We start from the raw sequence: 21,371 nt of genomic DNA, 5'->3' as shown, positions 1-21,371 counted from the left end.
CACACACACACACACACACACACACACACACACACACACACACACACTTCCTAACACAGTCAGCTCTTAATTTCGGCTTTTCATTTCAAAGATACAAAAAGATCACCGTAGTAACTAGAATAATCTGCAGCCAGAGGAAGGCATCCCAGGCTGGATGGCAGCCCCATCCTGTGTGTGATGTGAGAGCAAATGCAATGATGGGCTAAGCTCCCTCTCTGGGCCGTAGGGCCAAACACACGAGGCACAGCCAGAGGGCAGTGAAGGCAGTCTGACCCCAAAGGCACAGTCTGGGGGTCATGAAGCCTGGTGCTCTAGGCCTGGTTTGGCCATCTTTAGTCATTCACAAAGGGAGACCCACAATGGGCCTCCCTTTTCACCTCAATACTTTGAGGATAAAAACACTCACTCTGCCTGCTTCGGAGAATTGCTGCGCTACAGACTAGAACATGCTTTCTATGGTTTCCAAGTCTCTACAAACATGGCTATCACTAGGTGGGGGTCAAACACGAAGTGGATTCTGCTCACAGTCACGGTCTTTTCAGGAAACAGGTTTTAAATGGAGAGAAGGGAGCCAAGGGGGAGTGCCACGGTGCCCCACACTCCTCTTGGCTGCCCCCACCCGTGCCCCAGGCCCTGAGCTCTCCCTATGAGTCTTCGGGGAAGGTTGAGACATACGCACAGTTTCTGACTGAGAAGAATAGAGCAGGTTCTTGAAGGCCTTGTTGGCCGCCCGAAGCAGAGACCAGACGGAGCAGGTCCGTTCCTGAGTGTGTTTTTCTCCTCTCTCCTTCGCGTTGTTGCACAGGAATGTTCCAAAGAGGCAAGAGTAGGTGTGTTGTACCAACTTGACCTGCAGAGAGCCATCAGAGCAGCGTCAAAAGCGGGAAGGCGGGCCCTTGCCCAAACCAAAGCATCCCCAGGAACCACTTTGTCTTCCACTACTGTGAAGGTGGGCCCAGCCCCCTCTGGCCTTGTGTGAGGAGCCCAGCATGCCACTGCAGAAAGCTCACCCCCAAAGACTGTACACGGACAGTCTTCATCTTCAACACAGATCACTCCTGAGCCAATCCAAAGGCCCAGAGACACCACAGAGAGGTAACCTAACGGAAGGTCTTCTTTGCTCAGAATCTCACAACAGGGAAAATGACCTCCTCCTCCACCAAAATCAACCATAAATTAGGAGCCTCTTGCTATGTAAACCTTAAGCAGCCTCAGTGCTGTGAAACAGGAGGCCTACCTGTAGCCCCAGAAAAAACACGCCAAACCACGCTATCCTAAGGCTGTTCACTGGATCTCTTCTCTAATTTTGCTGAGTTCTAATAAAAGTCACAGACATTAGAACTGAAAGGGATCTCCAGGCCCCTTGCCCAAATGCTACCTGACTTCCCGTCTGCCTCCCACATCCCCACATAAAAACACTCTACAAGAGAGGAGAGCTGGCATGGGGGTCAGATGGTCGGGGCTCCCAATGAGAAGGCTGCTCAAGACGACTCTAGGGGGTGAGTCCTGGCAAGCAGTACCTCCTGCCATCGCACCTCCTCTGCTGCAGGCCAAAGGGGGAAACCCCATCTCCTAGAGTCTCAGGCAACCATGCACAACAAAGCCCAGACTTGATGACAACAGACGGTGGCTATAGTTACGAGGAGAAGGAATAACACTAAATGCTCCTATGACACCTGAAGGGCTGTAAGGTGTTTGGTGTGTATACACATGCCCCTTCTGTTCTAGACCCGTGATGTCACTGATCTTGGGGACTAGGAAGCAAAGAGGAGGAGCCAACTCTGCATCTCACGGTCACAGAGACCATTTGTGAGCACTGCCCCTAGCAGTGAGCAGTGAAGGCCTTCCTGACTCTCTTCACTCCACCAAGGTGCCTCACTTCTCTCTCTCTCTCTCTCTCTCTCTCTCACACACACACACACCATACATGTACATTTAATCATATATGCAATGGGGTGGTGGTGGTATGTCTCTATAAGTTTTTGTTCGATCCTCTCATAATCGCTCTGTTTACTAAAGGTATCATTCTTCTCCTTTTACAGATAAGGAGAACAAGGCCCAAAGAACTTGGGTGATTTGCAGCAGGTAGACCCCCTTCCTCTCCCTCACAGCACATTTCTATCACAAAGACAGGCCAAAATCCAAGCGGAGAAAGAGCATGCCATGTTCTTTTACTGCACCTTCCAATGGCCATTCTGGCCATTCACCTTGGTCCTCTGGGCTGCGTCAGAGATCATGCAGCTGATTTCTCTTCCGAGGTTCTGCCTTTGTACCTGCCTTCCTCCTACCCTGCCCTTTTCTGGTGAGCCTCTCTAAGTGGCAACGACATTTAACAGGAAAGAGAAAAGAGCTTCTCCTGCAGGCCTGCCTCCCCCCCCCCCCCCCACTCTCAAGCTTGTAGCCCCACCTAATCAGAGAGCCCCGCACTCACAAGGAATGCTTCATTGAATTCAAAAGAGCAAGGAAACTGCCTCTGGAGCTGGTGGACACAGTCCAGCCACTGCAGAAACACAGGACAACGCTCATTCAGATCGTCTGAGTTTTCCCCGTGGCCACAGCGATCAGCAAACTTATGGCCAAAATCCAGCCATTCCATCTCCACGAGCACCTGGAAGCCCTGGGGGGAGAGAAGCAGATCCGTCACTGCTGCCTGGTGCAGGGGAAGCCCCATCTCTTCTTTTTCACATCCTCAAAGTGGAACTTGAGGGTCACTAGATGGGCTCCCCCGGCCCCAGGATTTATCTGCCCTGACAAGCCAGCAGCTCCTGTTAACCCAAATTTCTTAGATACTTCCTCTGATAGGGCCCAGTAATGCAAACAATATTTCTGGAGTCACAGTGCCCTGAACACATGACATTTCTCTGGGGTGATCCTCCCCGTTCCTCAGCAGGCCAGGTGCCCAGGGCAAACAGGCCCTGGCCCCCTCTGGCTGTCTGACTTGGGGAGAGCACAAGTAACTGCTGATACCCCACATCACCCTGTATGGGACCAAACCAATGAGGATGAATGGAAATGCAGCTGTCACAATCTCCAGAGTAATTCACTGTCATCCTTTCATTCATCCAGTGCCCAGAAGGTTCAAGGCCCCAGAGCAGGAGGTACAGAGACAAATTAGGCTGCTTGCTGGCAGGGGGCCGGGGGGAGGGAAGGCAGGTATACAGATAACTCTAATACAAATGAGAACCTGGAAAGGGAGAACAATTTGCTCCACAATCAGAGGAGAGAAAGATCGCCTCTACCTGAGGAGACCAGGGAAGGCTTCATGGTAGAAGCATCACTGGAGTTGGGCTGTAAAGGACGAGGAAGATGCCATACACAGATGGGAGATGCCAGCAGAGAACGGCTTGAACAAAGGCACAGAGGTGAAGAATGAGCTGCATTCAGAGGAGGACAAGCACTCTAGCTTAGATGAAGTGCAGCTATGTGACAGGGGGTTGGTATGAAGTGATACTGAAAGCAGAAGGCATGGAATGCCAGCAAAGGGCACTAGGACTTTATCCAACGGGCAGCAGGGAGCTCTTAAATCAAGGGTGGGGAAACTGCGGCCTCAATGCCACATGTGGCCCTTTGACCGAGTCCAAACTTCACAGAACAAATCCCCTTAATAAAAGGATTTCTTCTGTAAAGCTTAGACTCAGCCAAAAGGCCACACCTGAGGACCTAGAAGGGCACACGTGGCCTCGAGGTTGCAGGTTCCCACCTGTCCTGACTACTCCCAAGCAGAGGAACAGCAACAGGTGCTGGAGGCTGAGACAGCAGCCATAGAAGGCTTCCCCCTCCAAGAACCGACCCCCATTTTGGACAACAAACCTGTCTCTCCATACACACCTCTATGGTTCGGTAGTAGGGATCAAGCAGGAGCTTGGACAGTGCCACAATCTGGGGGGTCCGATCCCAGCCATCAGAGCAGTGTACCAACACTGGCCGCTGATCGCGGTCCACAGCATGGACAACCAGCAGGGCCGACTTCAGCAGCACCGATAGGTGCTGCAGCCACTTGGTACTTTCGAGAGCAGAAAGCCAACTAGAGAGACAGAGACAGATCTGGGATGACGGGGGAGCACTCAAGCCTGTCTGTTTCCTGCAACAGGCTTACAAAACGCAGCAAATTAGAGAGCAAATATAAGTTACTTTGTCCGTTGAAATGCTGAACAATCAAACAAGAAACTGGAGAATCATCCACGAGTGTGCCCTAGTCCAGGGATCTTGCCTGCATCCCCACACTAAGAGGAGATCAGGAACAGGCACAAGTAATAATGCACCAGAGACCTCCAGGAGACTCAGTGAGCACAGGAGGCTGGGCCTCAGTGACAGGTGCACGGCCGGGGCAAATCCTGGGGACATCAGCCTCAGAGCCCACCCTGCAACCATTATGTGCAGGACGGGAACACTGTGGCAGCACCTCTGGCTCAGCCCCTGGTCTTTGGGGGAGCTCTCCCACCCCAAGCGCAGCCAGCCTAACAAAGTATTATTCCAGTTCCAACTTCCTCTGCACATTCTTGCTTACTCTGGAGCTAATTAGCTCCTTGGCAGTCATCACCAACACCATCATCATCATCATCACCTCTGTTTATCATCAACTGAAGGTGGACATGAGGGCTGTCCAGCTCATTCTGCTTGGCCCCAAAGGGCAGGAGTGCAAGAAGCACCTTGGTACTGTGCAGCGAGCCCTCAGCGGGCGAGGTGGACAGCGGCATTGAGAGCGCGCACTCCTCCACTTACTCACAGGCCAGGTCTGGCTCCTCCCTGGCGACCTCCCATAGGACAAGGGCTGTGGGAACCCTCCAGAACTCTCATCATGGGAGCTGCCCACACCGCTCAGGCAGCGTGATGCGGTGGCAGAAGGCAGGCACAGAGAAGAGGAGGGCAGCCCTGACCATTCTGCAGGACCACTACAGGCAATGCCCCTGTGCTGGCCAGGCCTCTCTGCTGCCTCAGGCAGCACACTAAGCTTCGTGGGAAACGGAGGAGGGGAAGTGTTCGCAGGATTCTATCAGGGTTCTCTTGCAAACAGACTCCCCTTTCATCAATGCTATTCAAACGGTCACTGAGAACAAGTGCAGCTGGTCTGCCAAGGTGCGAGTTCGTCAAATGCCTAGGCATCTCTCATAATCACAAAACGTTAAGGGAAAGCTCTTGGCCTGTAAGGGGGAGGCCGGCACACGTATTCACCTGACATGGCCACCCCACAGCAGAACTCACTGCTCCACGGTGAGTTTGGGGAAGCTTCCGGCTAATGCTGGCTGGCCAGCACTGCCTCAGAAGTAACTCCTGGAAAAGAACGAACCTTCCTTCTCTCTGGGACAGAGCCTACATGAACCAGAGCATGTCAGGAGTAGGGGAAATGTTAGTATGTGAATGATACCAGTGTCTGATGCCATGGAGAAAGGTCTGGAGGAGTCTGAGTCCTAGTGGTGACAATGGCTGGCTGAGAGACCCTGAGCAAGTCATTTCATTCTCTCAGCCTCAGTTTCCCTCATGTGTTAAAGCATAGTAAAAGCATATCTGGTTCACAATGTTGTGGTGCATCTCAAATGTGGATGAAGTGTACCTGGCAAACATCAAGGGCCTCAGAGATAGGAACTGTTGGGATAAACTCCCCGTGGCCAAAATAACACCAGCAGAAGATGAAGAGGTTGCAGGAAAACTGACAGGACAAGCTTTCTACTCTGATGATCAGCATTTGTTTTCTCCATCTTTAAACACTTCACAAGGGCCTAATTTTTGGCTCTATTTTTCCTTTGAGCTGGTGTGGAAGAAAGAGGGTCTCGCTCCCCAAACAAACAGGACAAGGAGAGCTCCCCTGCAAGAGAGGCGGGGGCCCTGATGGAAGGGTCTCAGGGCAGAGGCACGGGAACACAGGGCAGGGAGGCCAACACTTACTTTCCCGGATCGGGCATCTGCGTACAGAGCAGCCGCAGGGACTGAAAGCTCTTCCGAATTGAATGAATGTTTGCCATCCCCATAAATACCACTTCGCAGTTGGGATAATACTCTGGAGAAAACAACAAGAAAGAGAACACAAGCACGCTGAATTAGGAAGCCACACAACCAGGGAAAGGGAACAAAGGCCTGCTATTAAACCCACCCCTACAGCCGTAGAAGGAGGCCACAATGAGGCCTGGGGGGCTAGCAATGAGAACAAGGCCTTCATTAGGAGGCAGCGCCTACCCTGTGCTCTAAAGCAGCTGGGGTAAGGGGTGTGTGAGTGTGTGTGAGTGTGTGTGTGTGGTGCCACACTCCCCTCTCCCCATGCCAATGTGGCATGAGAGGGTCCCTGAGCTAAGGGCCTCTGCCCTGGCTGGAATAACACTCTGTAAAAGATGGTGAGGCATTCCCATTTTCCAATACCAGCTCAGCCTCTCACACAGGAAACAGAAGAGGCCCAGAGGGACAAATTCTGGCCAGGTCCTCTCCCCTGCCCAGAAGAAGGGTTATTTTAGGCCTTCCCAGAGAGACCGTGGCTGTAGACTCCTCTGTGCACCCCAGAGACCCCAAGGAGGAGCAGGCTTGAGGGGCAGCCACCAGTATATATGCAAGGAATCCCAGAAGCACTGAGAAGGTCTTTTTAATTTACAATAAGCTTCCAAACATGAACGACCCTAATAACAGAAGGGGATTTCCTTTCCTTATCACCAGGAAGGCTAGCAAATAGGAAGGAAAGGATGCCAATGGGTTTCATGTGCCACACATCTCCCTCTGAAACCTCCCCCCCGCAAAACTGTCATGTTAGGAATTAACAGATAAGCCCAGGTCTGCCACAATGGAACCAGCAGGACAAGCACAGGGCTGGCGCCCTGGTCTTTTGTCTCAGGCCAACCAAGAAGCTTGCAGCTGGATTCACTGGGACCAGGGGCCCGTGGGTCCCACCACTTACCTGGGCATTCGCAGCCACCTCCTTTGGCTCGGTTTGCCACAGCTGCTGCATAGGACCGCGCATCCAAGATTAGAAGCTTCTGAGGCTGGATAGCTAAGCTCTCTGCTCCAGAAGCATTTGACAGGGAAGAATCTAAGGAGAACCAGAAGAAAATAACTACTTCTCTGTTACCAATTCTCGCCAGGTATCATCTCTAACAAAAGTCACAGGCAAACAGAGTCCAACTTTTAGACACCTCAGTTAACAGGATTCTCTTCTCTTTTCCCTGACTCTCCCACAGCCCACTTGGACTGTCCTGGATGATGCAAAGTAACCCAAGCAGAAGACACTCAAGTGTCACACAAAAGCCTTGAGAGCTGAGACCTGGAAGGGACCTTAAAAGCCAAGTCATCTGCTCCCTTCTCAACACCCCACCCTACCCTTTTTATTTTATTTTTTTAAACATGATGCAACTGAGGTTCAAAGAGGGAAAGACTGCTAGTAATAAGGAAAACTACTTAATCAGCTCCTTCCTTATTTGGAAGTTAGTGTCTTTTTCGTTATACTTCCAGAAAGATTTTCAATAAGAGCTAAAGTAAAACAAGGTCTTCTGCTCATGTAGCAGAAACTCCAACACTTGCTGTCCCTCCACCATTCCAGGACCTGACCTTTGGCCAGGATTCAGCAATGCTTAACTGGGCCAAGCTGACGGGGATTATTTCCACTCATGCTCTTGTACCAAACTCTGCAGAGTTGGGGTGGGGGCAGGGGGGTGGGGTGGGAGAGAAAAGCCATAGGCTGTTAGTATCAAAAATGAAGATGGCTGATTCACTTACCAAATTCCACGTCTGAAAGGTCACCTCCATTGGAAAACTCCCTAGAGCAATTTCCATTCAGTATCTTGCCACTACTTGACCTGGAGTCAGAGGCACAGGCTTTGGCCACAGACTGCACAAGGTGCTCATCATCAGCATTCCGCCAGCCCCACCAGCTGACCTCGGGCTGCCCACAGCGGGCGATGACCGCCCCATTACTTTGGTGCCTGGCGAAAGAAGAAGCCATGAAAAGAACCCCTGGGTCTACAAGGTAGTTCCTTAATGAATGTAAAATTTCCCGGGAGGCATTTCCTTCCTATGTAAATAAACATACACAGGCCAGTCTCAAATGTTTTGGGAATCAGGTGGGGCATAACCCTGGACAAATAGGCAGAATCAGTGAACAGTGGCCTGTAGCCAGGTAGCCCCCTCACTTAGCAGACAAGAACATGAAAGTCTAACAAGATGGGGACTGAGTCTAGTCAGGATGTAACACAGAGAGCAACGAGAATGCTCGGTAACATGATTCATGTGTGACAGATGTAAAGCACAGTGCCATGTAAAGTTTGAGGGGAAAAGTCATCGTCATCCTGCCTAAAGTTACACAGCTAATCAATGCCAGAACAGTCTGACAGAAAGATCACTAGGCTCCCGATCAAGAGAATCGAGTTCAGGACCCAGCCTGCTATTTACAAGTGTCTGACCGTGAGGGCGGTGGAAGATGATGGAAGAGCACAATTTGTGCAAACATCTAAAAAATTCACCAGACTAAATTAGGATCAGGAAATGCAAGAAAAAAACTCCACAGTGACTCATTTTTTCAGGCATAGAGAGATGGAGAAATCTGAGGAGACTTGTAAAATGGATACAGAGTGAAGAGAGCAGAACCAAGGGAACAATTTGCACAGTAACAACACTGTGAGACAAATAGCTTTGAAAGACCTAGGAACTCTGATCAGAGTAATGGTCAACCACAGTTCCAAAGGATTTATGATGAAACATGCTGCCCATCTCCTGATACGGAGGTGAAGGACTCACAATACAGAATGAAAACCTTTTTTCTTCCTGCACACACGGTCAGTGTGGAAATTTGTTTTGCTTGACTATACATGTTTATAACAGAGGTTTTGTTTTTCTTTGTTTCTTACTTGGGGTGGGGAAGGGGGGAGAAGAGAAGGAACAAAAGCTGGGTTTTTGCTGACTGAAAAAAATTCACTAAAGCAAACAAAAAGGCAACAATACAAGTGTGTATGATTGTGGGTGAGTCCTTTCCCCTTTGTGAACCTGAAAATGGGGAGACTAAGTGTTCTACCTCTCCTTCAAAACAGCTGTAAAGAAAGTGCTTATGTTAACTGTAAGGCACTAGAAAAACGGGTCTTAATACTGGAAGATGTGGCTCATAGAGCCCAAGTCTGTGGACCCCCAACATAATTTTCTGGTTTTTTTTTTTTTGGCACTGTACCTGTGTATGTGTGCGGCCTGGTCAGCAGTAGCACCAACCTCTGTGTCACCTAGGCTTAACACCTCTCATGATCCCAAGTCAGGCCTCGGGCTCCTGCCTTTCCTCCTCATACACACCGTCCCCAGCTGGCATGAGATCTTATCTCGGCACACATGAAGCCCCCTCGCAGCAGCCTGCTTTCAGGAGCTCTGATTGGATAATCAGCTCCTAGAGGTGAGACCTACTGCTCAGGCCTTCTTAGGAAGAGTCCTACGGTGCCTAGCACAGGCCTGCCCACGTCGGGGGCGCTTAGTCACTACTTAACTGAGAAGCGGCACACGACAGGACGTCAAGAGATTTGGGGTCAGGTCCCCGGGCTATGAACTTGGGTCATTTCCCTCTTCCAGGCCTGGCTTCCTCCTCTTTTAAATTAGAGTGCTGGACCAGATGACTTCTAAGGTTTGTGTAAATGGGGGTGAGGGGATGTGGCATTCTGAAAGGTCACCAAGGAAACAGGCACGGACACAGCCCACGTGTGAGCTGCATGGGAGCTAACGTGGGGCTTCCTGCACAGAAGGTGGGCTTCCTGGCTCAGGAAGGAAGGGTTCCTCTTTCCTGTGCTCAGGTCCAGTTCTCAGTAATAAAGGGGGAGCTGCTGCAGCACCCCGCAATGAGGCAGAGCAGGATGGCCAGGGCACACCAAGGCTCATCCCAGGAGGCTCAGGGGAATGAGCTGGGCATATCTGACTGGAGAAAAGAAAATGCTCCTGGGAACCAAAGCAGCGCCATGTCAGAGAAGACATCTAAGCCAGTGGGATCTTCTGTATCTGGGAGGAACTTCCTTGGGAATCTGATCACTGCAAGTCTTCAGGTGGTCCAGGAATGAATAAGGTGAAAAGGGGACTTTTCCTTCTCCTCAGGGGGTCCCCCAGGGTCCAGGCTCCCTCCCCAGGCTGGTCCCAAGAGGGTCTTTCGGGATGCAGTGGGAAAGAAGGCTGGGGATCCCGATGGCTCCACCACGTTCCCAGGCTGGCTCCCTGCAGGTGCCTGTAGTGATGTGGTCAGTCTCTTGAGGCCACGGCTTTGCCCTGGCCTCCAGCAAGGACAAAGCTGGGGGAAGCACATCTCTCGTGGCCCGGCAGGCGCCCTTTCCCAGGTGCTGTGCAAAGGCAGACGAAGCTATCCAGGAGCAGAGACACAACGGCCAGAGAGTGAAGGAAAGCAGTGGAGAGAGACAAGGCCAAAATGACAAGTCCACGAGAGCCTCAAATGAAACAGGAACCTTGCCACACAGCATCAAACCAGGGTCAGAGCTGCCATGTCTCCAGCATTTGAAAGAGAACCACTCCTTTCCTTCAATATGCCTCCAAGGCAGGGAAGACAGGTGCCATCTCTATCTTACCTAAGAGACCAAGTGACTCAGCACATCAGAATTTTAAGCAGGAAGAAACTCTAGACATGGCCTTCAATGAGAGAAGAAGAAACTGAGGCACAGAGCAGTTACATGAGTCACCGCTGCAGGGCTAGGACAGTGCACAGTACCAAACCTGGAACCCAAGTCCTCAATCTGAAGTCCACTCTTCTGTCCTTTACATGTGTTTTTGCTTCTAATGAAGAGAAACTAGAAAACTCCACAGAAAAATCAAGATGCCTGGTCATCCTCTCCTAGCTACATATGAGGTGAGGAGGCCCAGAGCAGCACTGCCTTCTGTTAGGAAGACAGCGCACACGGTGCAACTGCTCTGCCTTTCAGGCTCACCCATCCTCACTCAATCAGTGCCTGACAATGTGGCTCTGGCACCGCACCTCAGCCTCTGGAAGAGCCTTCTCCACACCTGGTTTACTTTTTCCCCTCCCACAGGGAGACAGACCTCTGTCCCCTGGACCCCAAATATATCTATCATAGAGCTGGAAAGGCCCTTAGAGACTATGGAGTTCAACACCTTCATATGACAAAGAAGGGAAACTGAGGCTCAGGTTGGGGAACCTGCCCACGGTCACACATTGACTCTTTGAGTCTTGAGCTCACAGCCCTGCACAGAAAACTTCCAGGGAGCCTCCCCCCAGGCAGCCCGGCTACTCTCCCTGCTGCTCCTCCGGCCTATGACCCTCTTGGACAGTCCAATCATTTTTTTAAGTTCTCTCTCCTGGATCTATTTTCCACATCAGTTGTTTTTCCAATGAGATATTTCACATTGTTTTCTAATTTTTCATTCTTTTGGATTTGTTTTACAGTGTCCTGAATTCTCATAAAGTCACTAGCCTCCAATTGCTCTGTTCTCATTTTTAAAGAAGTATTTTCTTCAGTAATCTTTTAGACTTCCTTTTCCATTTGGCCAATTTTGCTTTTTAGGGCATTCTTCTCCTCGATGGCTTTTTGGACCTCTTTTGCCATTTGGGTTAGGCTATTTTTTAAGGTGTTATTGTCTTCAGTATTTTTTTGGGTCTCCTTTAGCAAGCTGTTGACTTGTTTTTCATGATTTTCTTGCAAAACTCTCAGTTTTTTTTCTACTTCTCTTTACTTGCTTCTCAAAATCCCTTGTGAGCTCTTTCAAGGCCTGGGACTGATTCATATTTTTCTTGGAGGCTTTGGGTGTAGGAGCTTTGGCTTCGTTGTCTTCTTCTGGTTGTATGTTTTGATCTTCTTTGTCACCAAAATAAGATAATACAGTCTGACTCTTTTTGCGCTGCTTACTCATGATCCCGGCCAATTACTTGAGTTTTAAACTCTTTGTTAAGGTAAAAGTCTGCTTCCAATGTGGAGAATGTACTGTCCCAAGCTTCGGGGGTTTGTACAGCTGTTTTCAGAGATACTTCTAGAGACCTGTAAATTTTCAGTTCTTCCAAGGTGCTATGATAAGGGGAAGGTGTTTCCTCTCCACAGCCACAACAAGCTCCACCACACCAGCGTTCCTCCTAGCCCCAGGACTGCCCCTCAGAACTGTGACCCAGATCCAAGCACAGGCAAAGCAAGAGATTCCTGCCTCAGCCCTGGCAAAGAGATCCTTGCAATCCCCCTCTGATCAGCCACTCGATTCCCCCTCAGTCTGTGGACCAGAAGCTCGGGAAACAGCTGCTGCCCCGAGGGCACGGTCAGGACTTGCGGCTGAGACATAGGTCCTCTCTCACCACAGTCAGACTTTTCCCACTGACCTTCCACGTTGTCTTTGGCATTCCTGGGTTGAGAAGTCTGGAAACCGCCACAGTTGCCCACGATTCAGTCCTCTGAGGCCTGCTCCAGGGTCGCTGCAGTCTGCGTGGCCACGCTGCACTGCGCTCCTCTCCTAGCCCGGCGCGATATACCTTTCCGATCAACCATCCAGGCTGTCTTTGGCTGGAAATTTGTTTCACTCTGTCTTTCTGTGGGTTCTGCTGCTTTAGAATTTGTTTAGAGCCATTTTTTTAGGTATTTGGAGGGCTTTGGGAGACAGCTCAAGACAGTCACTGCTTTCCCTCCGCCATCTTGGTTCCGCCTCCCCTACGACCCTCTTGGGATGGGTACTTTCCTGGCTATATTAAATTACATTTATAACCGAGTCACCCGTTACACTGCTCTCTGTTGTCTGCTGTGCAGTGGCACAGAAAGCACAGACCTAGAATCAGGGTGTGAGGGTTTTGCTGTCTTTGCGGCCTTGGGCCAACAGCGTCATCTCTCTGAGCCTCAGTTTCCTCATCTGTGACCTGGAGATAACAGGTGCATCACCGATCTCAAAGGGTTCTTGTGAGGAAAGAGTGTTGTAAACCTCAAGTTATTAAAAAAACACATGGATGCTGCTCCCCCTCCAATCACTTCCCTATAACTGGTGTTAGGTCATGATACGGCACCATCTTCTATTTCCATCCTGACCATAAGCTCCTGCAGACAAGGAAGGTGTCATTTTCTCACAAGTCTTCGGGAAGCTGAATAATCAGTGAGAGATACTCGACATGGGACCCTTGCTTCAGGTGAGACATCAGAAGGCTTCCGTGATTTCTTTTGTAACCTCAACCCACAGCACTATGGCAGCACTTTTACCATGATGGGGAGACCCAAGGCTTTGTTGGATCCTATGGTTTTCAAAACCATCTCATCTCCAGCCCAATCCATCCTTTCCACTTTCTTTTTTCATGTCAGAAGTGAGCCGATAGCCCTTCAGGTACTTCATGAAGACCCACAGTGCCTCGGCCGGCTTACCTGTAGACCACAGCAGGGATGCGTTTCCAGGACCTGAAGCTCGCTACACTTTCAAGCTCCTTGTCGGTAATCCAGGCTGGCACAATGAGCTCCTGAGGGTAGCTGCCACACAGCCTACAAATTGAAGACAGAAACAGAAATCTTAGAGGGGCTGACACAGGGCGCCTGCTGAGGTCTCAGGCTGGCACTAGACAAAATAAATAAAAATGAATGAATGAGTGAACAAACAGATTAATGAGCAGTATTCATAGAGTGCCTACTATGCACTGGGCACCATGGTAAACACTTTATAATTATTCTCTCATTTGACCCTTATAACAACCCTAGGAGGGAGGTGTCAGCACCATCTCCATTTTACAGACAAGGAAACTGAGGCAAACAAAGGTGAAGTGACTTGCCTAGAGTCAGTCAGCTGGTAAACGTCTGAGGCCAGAACTCAATTCAGGTCTTGCTGACTCCAGGCCCAGGGCACTATTCTTGTGCCACCCAGCTGCATTAGCACCAACAGTATCCATTTTTTATGGAGCTTTACAGTTAGCCAAGCATTTTCCTTACAACAATCCTATAAGACAGGTAGCAGAATAACTGTCCCCATATTCCAGACAAAGAAACTGAGGTTGAGAGAGGAGCAGTGGGGGTATATGATATCTGCCTTGGTGTGGCAGAGCCAGGATTCGAAGCTTGCTCTTCTGTCTTCATGGGATCCTATTTCCTCCCCAAGTGCCACAGCTGGTTACTCCTTTCCTTGCCATTCCTCCACCACGCCCACCTTAGCACTAGCTAGCTCGGCGCCCCTAACTCTGGAGAGGCCCAGCATCTAGCACAAAAGCAGGGACAGGCCCACAGTCCTTGTCCTGGCTGCCCACAGTTGGTGGCTCAGCTCTGAGCAGCACACGTCAGAACCCTGGCAAACCAAGCACAAGCAGAGGACAGCCAACTGGATGGGGAGAGGATGAGAACTGGTCTGTGAGGACTAGCGGGAAAGCACTTGGGATTGGAGTATATCAGGAAAAAACAAAAGGCATTAAAATGAAAAAGAAACCAGAACAATTACGGGGACACAACAACTGTCTAAAAATAATGTGCAGGGCTGTTAAATGGAAGAACAGCAAGCAGCTGGGTGGGGGTGGGGTGGGGAGAGATGGGGAGATGGAGAGGCAGTTTGGTAAGAAAACAGCAAGAACTGTCCGCAAGTAGACTGGGAAGCCTGAGCGGGGAGGGGCAGGATGAATTCTGGATTGATGGACCAAGCAGAGACCTCCGAGGTCCCCCCCAACTATGAGAACCTACAACTACTGGGCCAAAAAGAATGACTTCCTGAAATCGAGAAGCAATTAGCCAGCAGAGGGCGATTCTTTGGGCTTCATTTGAAGGAAAACTGAGGGAGAATTCATGGCCCGAGATATCAAAGTCACCCTTCCAAATGCTTTACAGGCCTGGAGGAATTAGCTGATAGATAGATAGGTTGGGATGTCCCACTAATGGGTATAAGCCGAAGCCCAGAGCCCACAGCCTGACCAAAATGGGTGCATCGGCACAGCAGTCACTCTCCTACCTGGGCCAACAAGGAGAAGCCGCCAATAAATCTAGCCATGATTTCATACTGGTACAGGAAGCTTTCCAGAAGCACATCTGCTAATTATGAAAGAATGTCTCTGGTAGCTGCTGGAGAGCATGCTGAATTCAGAGGAGGCTCTCCCGAGGTGCCAGAATCTTCTTCTCTGCCTTCACTCAACAACCCAGGAAGAGGGCAGCAAGGTCCAATGCTGGGATCTAACCTTTATGTCTCCTGCTTCTCTCCAAGTCAGCTGCTACTTTCCGTGTCCTGTTTCCAATTTCTAGAAGACCATAAGACATCTCAAGGTAGGATGTCAGAATATGAAACAAGAATTGGATTTGGTATCTCAAGACTTGAATTGAGTCTGAGTTCAGACATTTCTGAGCTGTGAAACCACGGGCAAGTTATATAACTTGCCGGTAACTCAGTTTTGCCATCTACAGAATGAGGAAAATAACATTCACGACTTAATTCGTAGGGTAATGAAGAAAGTATTTTGCTACAGAAAACTGAGTTATTATTATCCACAGGTGACCAAGAATGATTGTATTAAATGCCTTAAAATTCACATACAGACAAATCTCTAGATAACGTTTAGGAAAATCAATGGCCATTTATAAATAAAATATACACCTTAAACCAAGGGCCACCTAACAATCACCACCAACTACCACCTAACCAAACACAAAGGAAGAGGCAGAATGGAGATGTCAGTGATCACTGCTCAGGTGCATCTGCACTCAGGACAAAGCTGGATGTCTCCATGGAGACCATCTGAGCACACCCATACCAGCACAGGGTTGGGGAAAGCACAGTGCTCCGGTAGGAAGGCCACCAGGAGCTCATGCCGGAGCTGCCCTGAACTCAGGCAAGTCACATAACCTCGGGACTGCCAGAGCCCACTTAACGGGCTGATCTCTTCACACCGAGGGGAGTGGGCTACCTGACCTGTAACGTGCTCTCCAGCACCACCATTTCATGTGCCAGCAGCTGAAGAACCCATGACTAATTGCTTAGAAAGAGAACTAGGGTAAAAAAAAAAAAAAAAGGCCTTTTGCTTTTATTTCATTTAGCTGTTAAAAAAAATAGTGCCAAATTAAACCTAAAATAGCGTCTATAAATATTGGCCTTTTGTTATCAGGATATATTTCTAAAAAGCTGCCTGTCAACTTCTTAGGAAAAGTTTCCCCCAAACAGCCGTAAATGCATTGAGAGAAATGAACCTATTTGCAAATGGATCTGTTTAAATACCAAAAAAAGCTTCAGGTTCAAGTCTTAAAATACACTCCAATTAAAGCTATCTTAAATTGGAAAACAGTGTATTCAAATAAAACAAAAACAACTCTTAGGATTCTGCCTACCTTTTGATGAATCCACAGTGAGTTTTCAAAACAATGAAATTCATTTTTAAAAGCTTTCCGAGTTGTGTTTTTTTAAGTCAGGCTCACAGACACTGCTTTTTGAATGCATCACTTTCCTAAGTCAAAGTATGTTTTACTTCCCCTTCTGTCAAGTACTCAAGCAACTTTAAGAGGAAATACCTGCTGAAATGAAACAGGATTGTGATGCCTCTGTCGTTCAAATTCCCCCAGAACAAAGAAGATAAGCAACACTTGGGCCAATGTCATCAATCCTCATTAAGTTTATGGCTAATTACTTGATCCTGGAGGTTTTGTCTTTCTCGTTAAGCATGAAGTACTCTGCTAGCTTTCATTAAACCCTCAAGGAGACTGACTCCAGACAAGGCAGATGTATAGGCGACAGAAAGGTTGGCCTGTCTCTGCTCGTATGGATCCCTGTTGTTCAGTAGCTCCAGCCATGTCTGACTCTTTGTGACCCCATTTCGGGATTTCTTAACAAAGATACTTAAGTGGTTTGCCATTTTTTTTTCAGATGAGGAAACTGAGGCAAAGAGAGTTAAGTGACTTGGCCAGGGTCGCACAGCTGTTGAGGCAGGATTTGAACATACAAAGACAAGTCTTCCTGACTCTAGTCCCTGTGGTCTGTGCACTATGGCGCCACCTAGTTGCCCTAGAACACCTAGCTTGTGTGGAACAGGGAAATCTATTACAAGAAAAGGCTGCATCAACACCAACTTCGGTTGTCTGTTTGTTTTGTTTTGGTGAGGCAATTGGGGTTAAGTGACTTGCCCAGGGTCACACAGCTAGTAAGTGTGAAGTGTCTGAGGCCACATTTGAACTCAGGTCCTCCTGACTCCAAGGCCAGAGCTCTTTCCGCTGCGCCACTTAGCTGCCTCTCAACACCAACTTCTTGACTGCATCAGAGGGTCTCAGAGCGGACAAGGCCCTCAGGGCACATCTAGGCCAACCAGGACTAGCCCAAAAATCCCTTTCCTACTTCCACTTGAAGACTTCCCAAGAGGAGGAGCCGCCAGGCAGGCAGGTCCAAACGCAGCCTAGTCTACTTGTGAATGAAAGGAAAGTTTCTTTATAGCAAACCTTTCAGTACCAAACACTCATGCCACTTCAAGAAAGAAGTAGTCTTTCTAAGTGCTGAGGCAGTGAGAAAAGCTGTTAAAGTTTTAATTAATGTTTCTTACGTGTAACTGGCACGTTAGTTTTAAACCAAATGTACAATGCAAACCAGCTCTATCTTTATGTACAGTGTTCTTACGTTCCTTTGATAGTTACTGCTAGCCTTCTTCTTACCTTGAGCCCTGCCTCACAGAAGTGAGGGGTGACCCCAAGACCTCAGAAGCTCTACCAGCAAAGCACAAGGCCTGGCCACTCCAGCAACGCAAAGACCCATGACAGTTCCTGATCAGCCTGGCCAAATTCAGCAAGGCTCCTCACTAGAGACTTGGTGGAAAGGTAGAGAGAGAGGGTGTGTGTGTGTGTGTGTGTGTGTGTGTGTGCGCGCGCGCGCGCGTGGACGCACATGCACACACACGCGTGTTTATACATGTAGCAAATCCCAAAGACCCTTCACCAAACGGTATAGACAGGTAATCCCCCAACTGTGGGCAGGCCCACCCACTGCTCTGTCTTTTCCTCTACTCCCTCTCCCTTTCCCTTACCCCGGCAGCTACCATGGCATTACCCACCATCTTTATGCAGATGACTTCCACATCCATCAAATCCCTCCATGACTGGAGTTCATCTCCCACTGGGACATTTCCAACTTTGTCTCACAGGCATGCCAGACTCAATCCTGTTCTAAACTTCCTAGTTTCTGTCAAGGGTACCCCATCCTTCTAGCTGCCCAGGTTCACGACCTCAGAGGTCTCCTCCACTCTCAGCCCACCTGGCCGGGAGTGCCAAGTCTGTCTCCCATCCATCCCCTTCTCTTTCCCAACACAGCCAGGAGCCCAATTCAGGCCTCCAACATCTCTCTTCTGGATGACCGTCGCAGCCTCCTAATTGGTTCCTCCTTTCTGCAACCCATCCTCCACACAGCAGCCAAAGTGATTTTCCTAAAGCACAGCTCTGACTATGTTACTTCCCTATTCAAATTCCTGGGGCTCCTTATTCCAAGAACAACTAGGAATGCTCTTTGGCATTTAAAGTCCTTCAAAAACCCTCTCCACCCTATTTTTTTCAGGCTTATTAAACAGAACAACCCTTTAGACATTTGACAGACTAGCCAAACTGGCAGTTCCTTGCATATGACACTCTATCAGGTACGTGCTTCTGAACATAAGTGCACATAAACAGTGCTGCCTGCCCGTGTCTGGAAGGCACTCCCTTCTCCTGCCACCTCTGGAAATCCCTGATTTCCTTCAAAATGCAGCTAAGGCAAGAGCTTCCCCAATGAGCCTTTCCTGATCATCCCAGCTATTAGTCTCCCCCCTCTCCCCAAAATTACCCTATTTATTGTGAAAATGTTTACATACCCACAATGTCTTTCTCTTATGGAACTCAAGTTCTGGGAGCACAGGGAGGCCCCCATTTATGTCCTTACACTCCAATGCATAGCACAGTGCCTGGCACACAGCGAGGTCTAGATTATAATTTCAGTGGATGGGAGGAGTTGTCACTGATGAAATCACAGATTTTGGGGAAACTAAAGTGAATGTATTTCACTTCAGAGACCCTTCTATAATCAACTTTATTTATCAGATATATGTAAGGTGGAAGGTACCTTTCATGCCCATTTTATGGAATTTGGGACATAATTACGCTCTTTTCCCAATTAAAAATGCTTAAGTTGGGGATTTTTTAAAAGTTCAACAATATAATATCAGTCAATCAGATTATTTATCAGATGTTGAGTCCTTAGTCAGGAATGAATGATTCAATCATAACAGTGTTACTAAAGAGAAAATATGACCCACTTTATAACTACCTGTTTTATGGTTTACAAACACATAGCAAAAGGGGGAATTACCTGTTTTCTCTCTTCTCCCCTTTTCCTCTCCCTTCCATGCACATACATACTCACACACATATGTATGTATGTATGTATGCATGTATACATGTATGTCTATACACCCACACCCACACATACACATTTATACATAATGAGAAGATCCCAGAATCTCTGGGCTGGAAGGGACCTTCAGGGTCCATCTCATGTAACCTGTACCTGGAAAGAAAATCCCCAATACATTTTCAACATGTGGTTATCTAGTCTTTACTTAGAGACTCTTATTTTCTCCTCCAGTGACAGCCACAGGTGCAAGTAGTTTAGAAAGTATCAACGAACACTTTCCAGGTGACAGATTCAGATCTGATAAATAAATAAAGTTGAAAGAAGCCCAAGTTCAAAGGACCTGCCGCACACAGGCTGGCGTTTTCAAGGCGGTCACTCGGTCACAAGCCGGCCGTCTGCAGGCACCCCGACAACTTACTTGTATTTCTCATTGATGTTGGAGATCCTCCAGGCGTTGTTCATATCAAAACCCATCCGTTCGACTTCATTTTTAAATCTCGCTGTGACGTGCTCCCCTGGGGACCAAGAGCAGAGGAGAAAGCAGTGAGGCCAGGCTCCCCAAAGAACAAGAGCAACAAAAATGTGGCTTCCTACTTTTCAGAGAAAATTAATGGCTAACAGGCAACACTGTGGCGAGATATCTGAGCAGAACGGCGGCATGTCCCAAAATATCACCACAATTAGACCTCTGAAGAGCATCAGTGACTAGGCTCAGGGGAAGCTGGGTAAAGGCTTACACCAAAAGGCTGGGTAAAGAGCTGCCCGTAGGTAAGCACATTAACGAAACAGGACAACTGGGCTGCATTAGCATTAATGTGGTGGGGTTTGTTTCAAGAGAGAAATAATGAGGCAGCAATGGAGACCAACATTTCCCACTCCTCTAAATGCCAGTAAAACACTCCCATGCTCAGTCTGTTTACATTATAATGACAATCATTAGGCAGTATTCTAAATATCCAAGAGCGCAGGATATAAAATAAACAAACACCAAACAAAATGAGCTGCAGGAGGAATTATCACAGCATAAGCAGGTCTCCCAAATCTAGGGAAAAACAACGTGGTTTATACCAGAGAACCTTCGACTTTAGGAAAGGAAATAGGGTGATTTCTCTCTTGAATGCCAGACACAATTTCCTTATTTAAATTGCTTCTTTATAGTCCAAGCTAAGTTGCTAAAAGAGAAAAGTAAACTACCCAAAAAATAAAAGGCTCCAGGGATGCAGGAAGGCCATAATGTGCTAAATCCAACCCATTTTTAGAAAGGCTTTAGCAGCAAAGTAGATGGCTTCAAGATAGGAAAAAAAAGTACCTGAACAAGACGACCATGCACAATTTGGTCTGCTGTCCCATAAACCAAGGACTACAAGCCTTCTTGCGTCAGAAGACTTCGTTCATCCCGTCTAATCACTCAGAGTCTCGAGAAGCTACCTCAATTCCCGGGTTTGTTCAAACATGAACAAAAATGTCTAAACTTGAGGAGAGTGGAAACTATGAGCACCGTTGGTGTATTATGTTTAAAAAAAAAAAAAAAAAAAGGACAAAACCAGGTTAAATCCAAGGAGCCTCTGGTTTCAAAGTAGCCAGCAGAGACCTTACAGCATGGAGTATGTGACAGGAGAAGCAAGTTTCCACCTAGGATGGGAGTATGGGGCTGTGGCGGAGGTGGTATCCTGAGTAATGACTTAAAGTTGTTGCCAGTTTGAACTATTCACTTTACTATAACTCACCCAAAACATCTAGCTAAAACCATGAATACTAAGGATGAGGGGAAGAAAAACAATTGACAACTAGGCTCCCTCTTGGCTTCTACATCTGACACAAAATAGCCACCCAGCCCCCAATCTGGTCATGCTGGTCAAGATTCCCACTGATCTTCGGTGATGACTACAGTTGTAGAGCAGTAAGAGTCTGAAGGTCCCTTGAAGGTCAACTGGCCCTACCCCAGCCCAAGCTGGCTCCACATGTCCCCAGCGACTCCAGTCTTTGTTTACCTTGCCCTCACCCAAGGCAATATGTTCCACTGCTGGTCATCAAGTCATGGCATTCCACAGATGGAAAAAAGTGGTTCTGGAGACTTCTGGAGGTGGAGCCAAGATGGCAGAGTAGAAAAGGCTGAGCTCTCCCAACATTCCCCC

At 48.4% G+C, this 21,371-nt stretch overlaps 1 protein-coding gene across 5 annotated transcripts in view; it reads right to left on the bottom strand.

The window, feature by feature from the left end:
- MTMR3 (myotubularin related protein 3) overlaps positions 1 to 21,371 on the bottom strand; it is a 193,485-nt gene that overhangs the window by 11,242 nt on the left and 160,872 nt on the right. For all 5 annotated transcript variants that reach the window (XR_003569189.1, XM_027863537.1, XM_027863545.1 and 2 more), the window contains exons 8-15: positions 19,655 to 19,751; positions 13,287 to 13,400; positions 7,693 to 7,898; positions 6,878 to 7,009; positions 5,884 to 5,995; positions 3,829 to 4,024; positions 2,432 to 2,617; positions 680 to 850 (exon numbers count right to left, since the gene is read on the bottom strand). Coding sequence is in view for 4 of the 5 variants with exons in the window: in XM_027863537.1 (XP_027719338.1) it covers positions 680 to 850; positions 2,432 to 2,617; positions 3,829 to 4,024; positions 5,884 to 5,995; positions 6,878 to 7,009; positions 7,693 to 7,898; positions 13,287 to 13,400; positions 19,655 to 19,751 (1,214 nt within the window). In the remaining variant the exon portion in view is untranslated. The remainder of the gene's footprint in view (positions 1 to 679; positions 851 to 2,431; positions 2,618 to 3,828; positions 4,025 to 5,883; positions 5,996 to 6,877; positions 7,010 to 7,692; positions 7,899 to 13,286; positions 13,401 to 19,654; positions 19,752 to 21,371) is intronic.

The sequence above is a fragment of the Vombatus ursinus genome, unplaced genomic scaffold, assembly GCF_900497805.2.
Source record: "Vombatus ursinus unplaced genomic scaffold, bare-nosed wombat genome assembly UNPS02001287.1, whole genome shotgun sequence".
Taxonomy (NCBI): domain Eukaryota; kingdom Metazoa; phylum Chordata; class Mammalia; order Diprotodontia; family Vombatidae; genus Vombatus; species Vombatus ursinus.
This window is presented reverse-complemented; position numbering and strand designations above follow the sequence as displayed.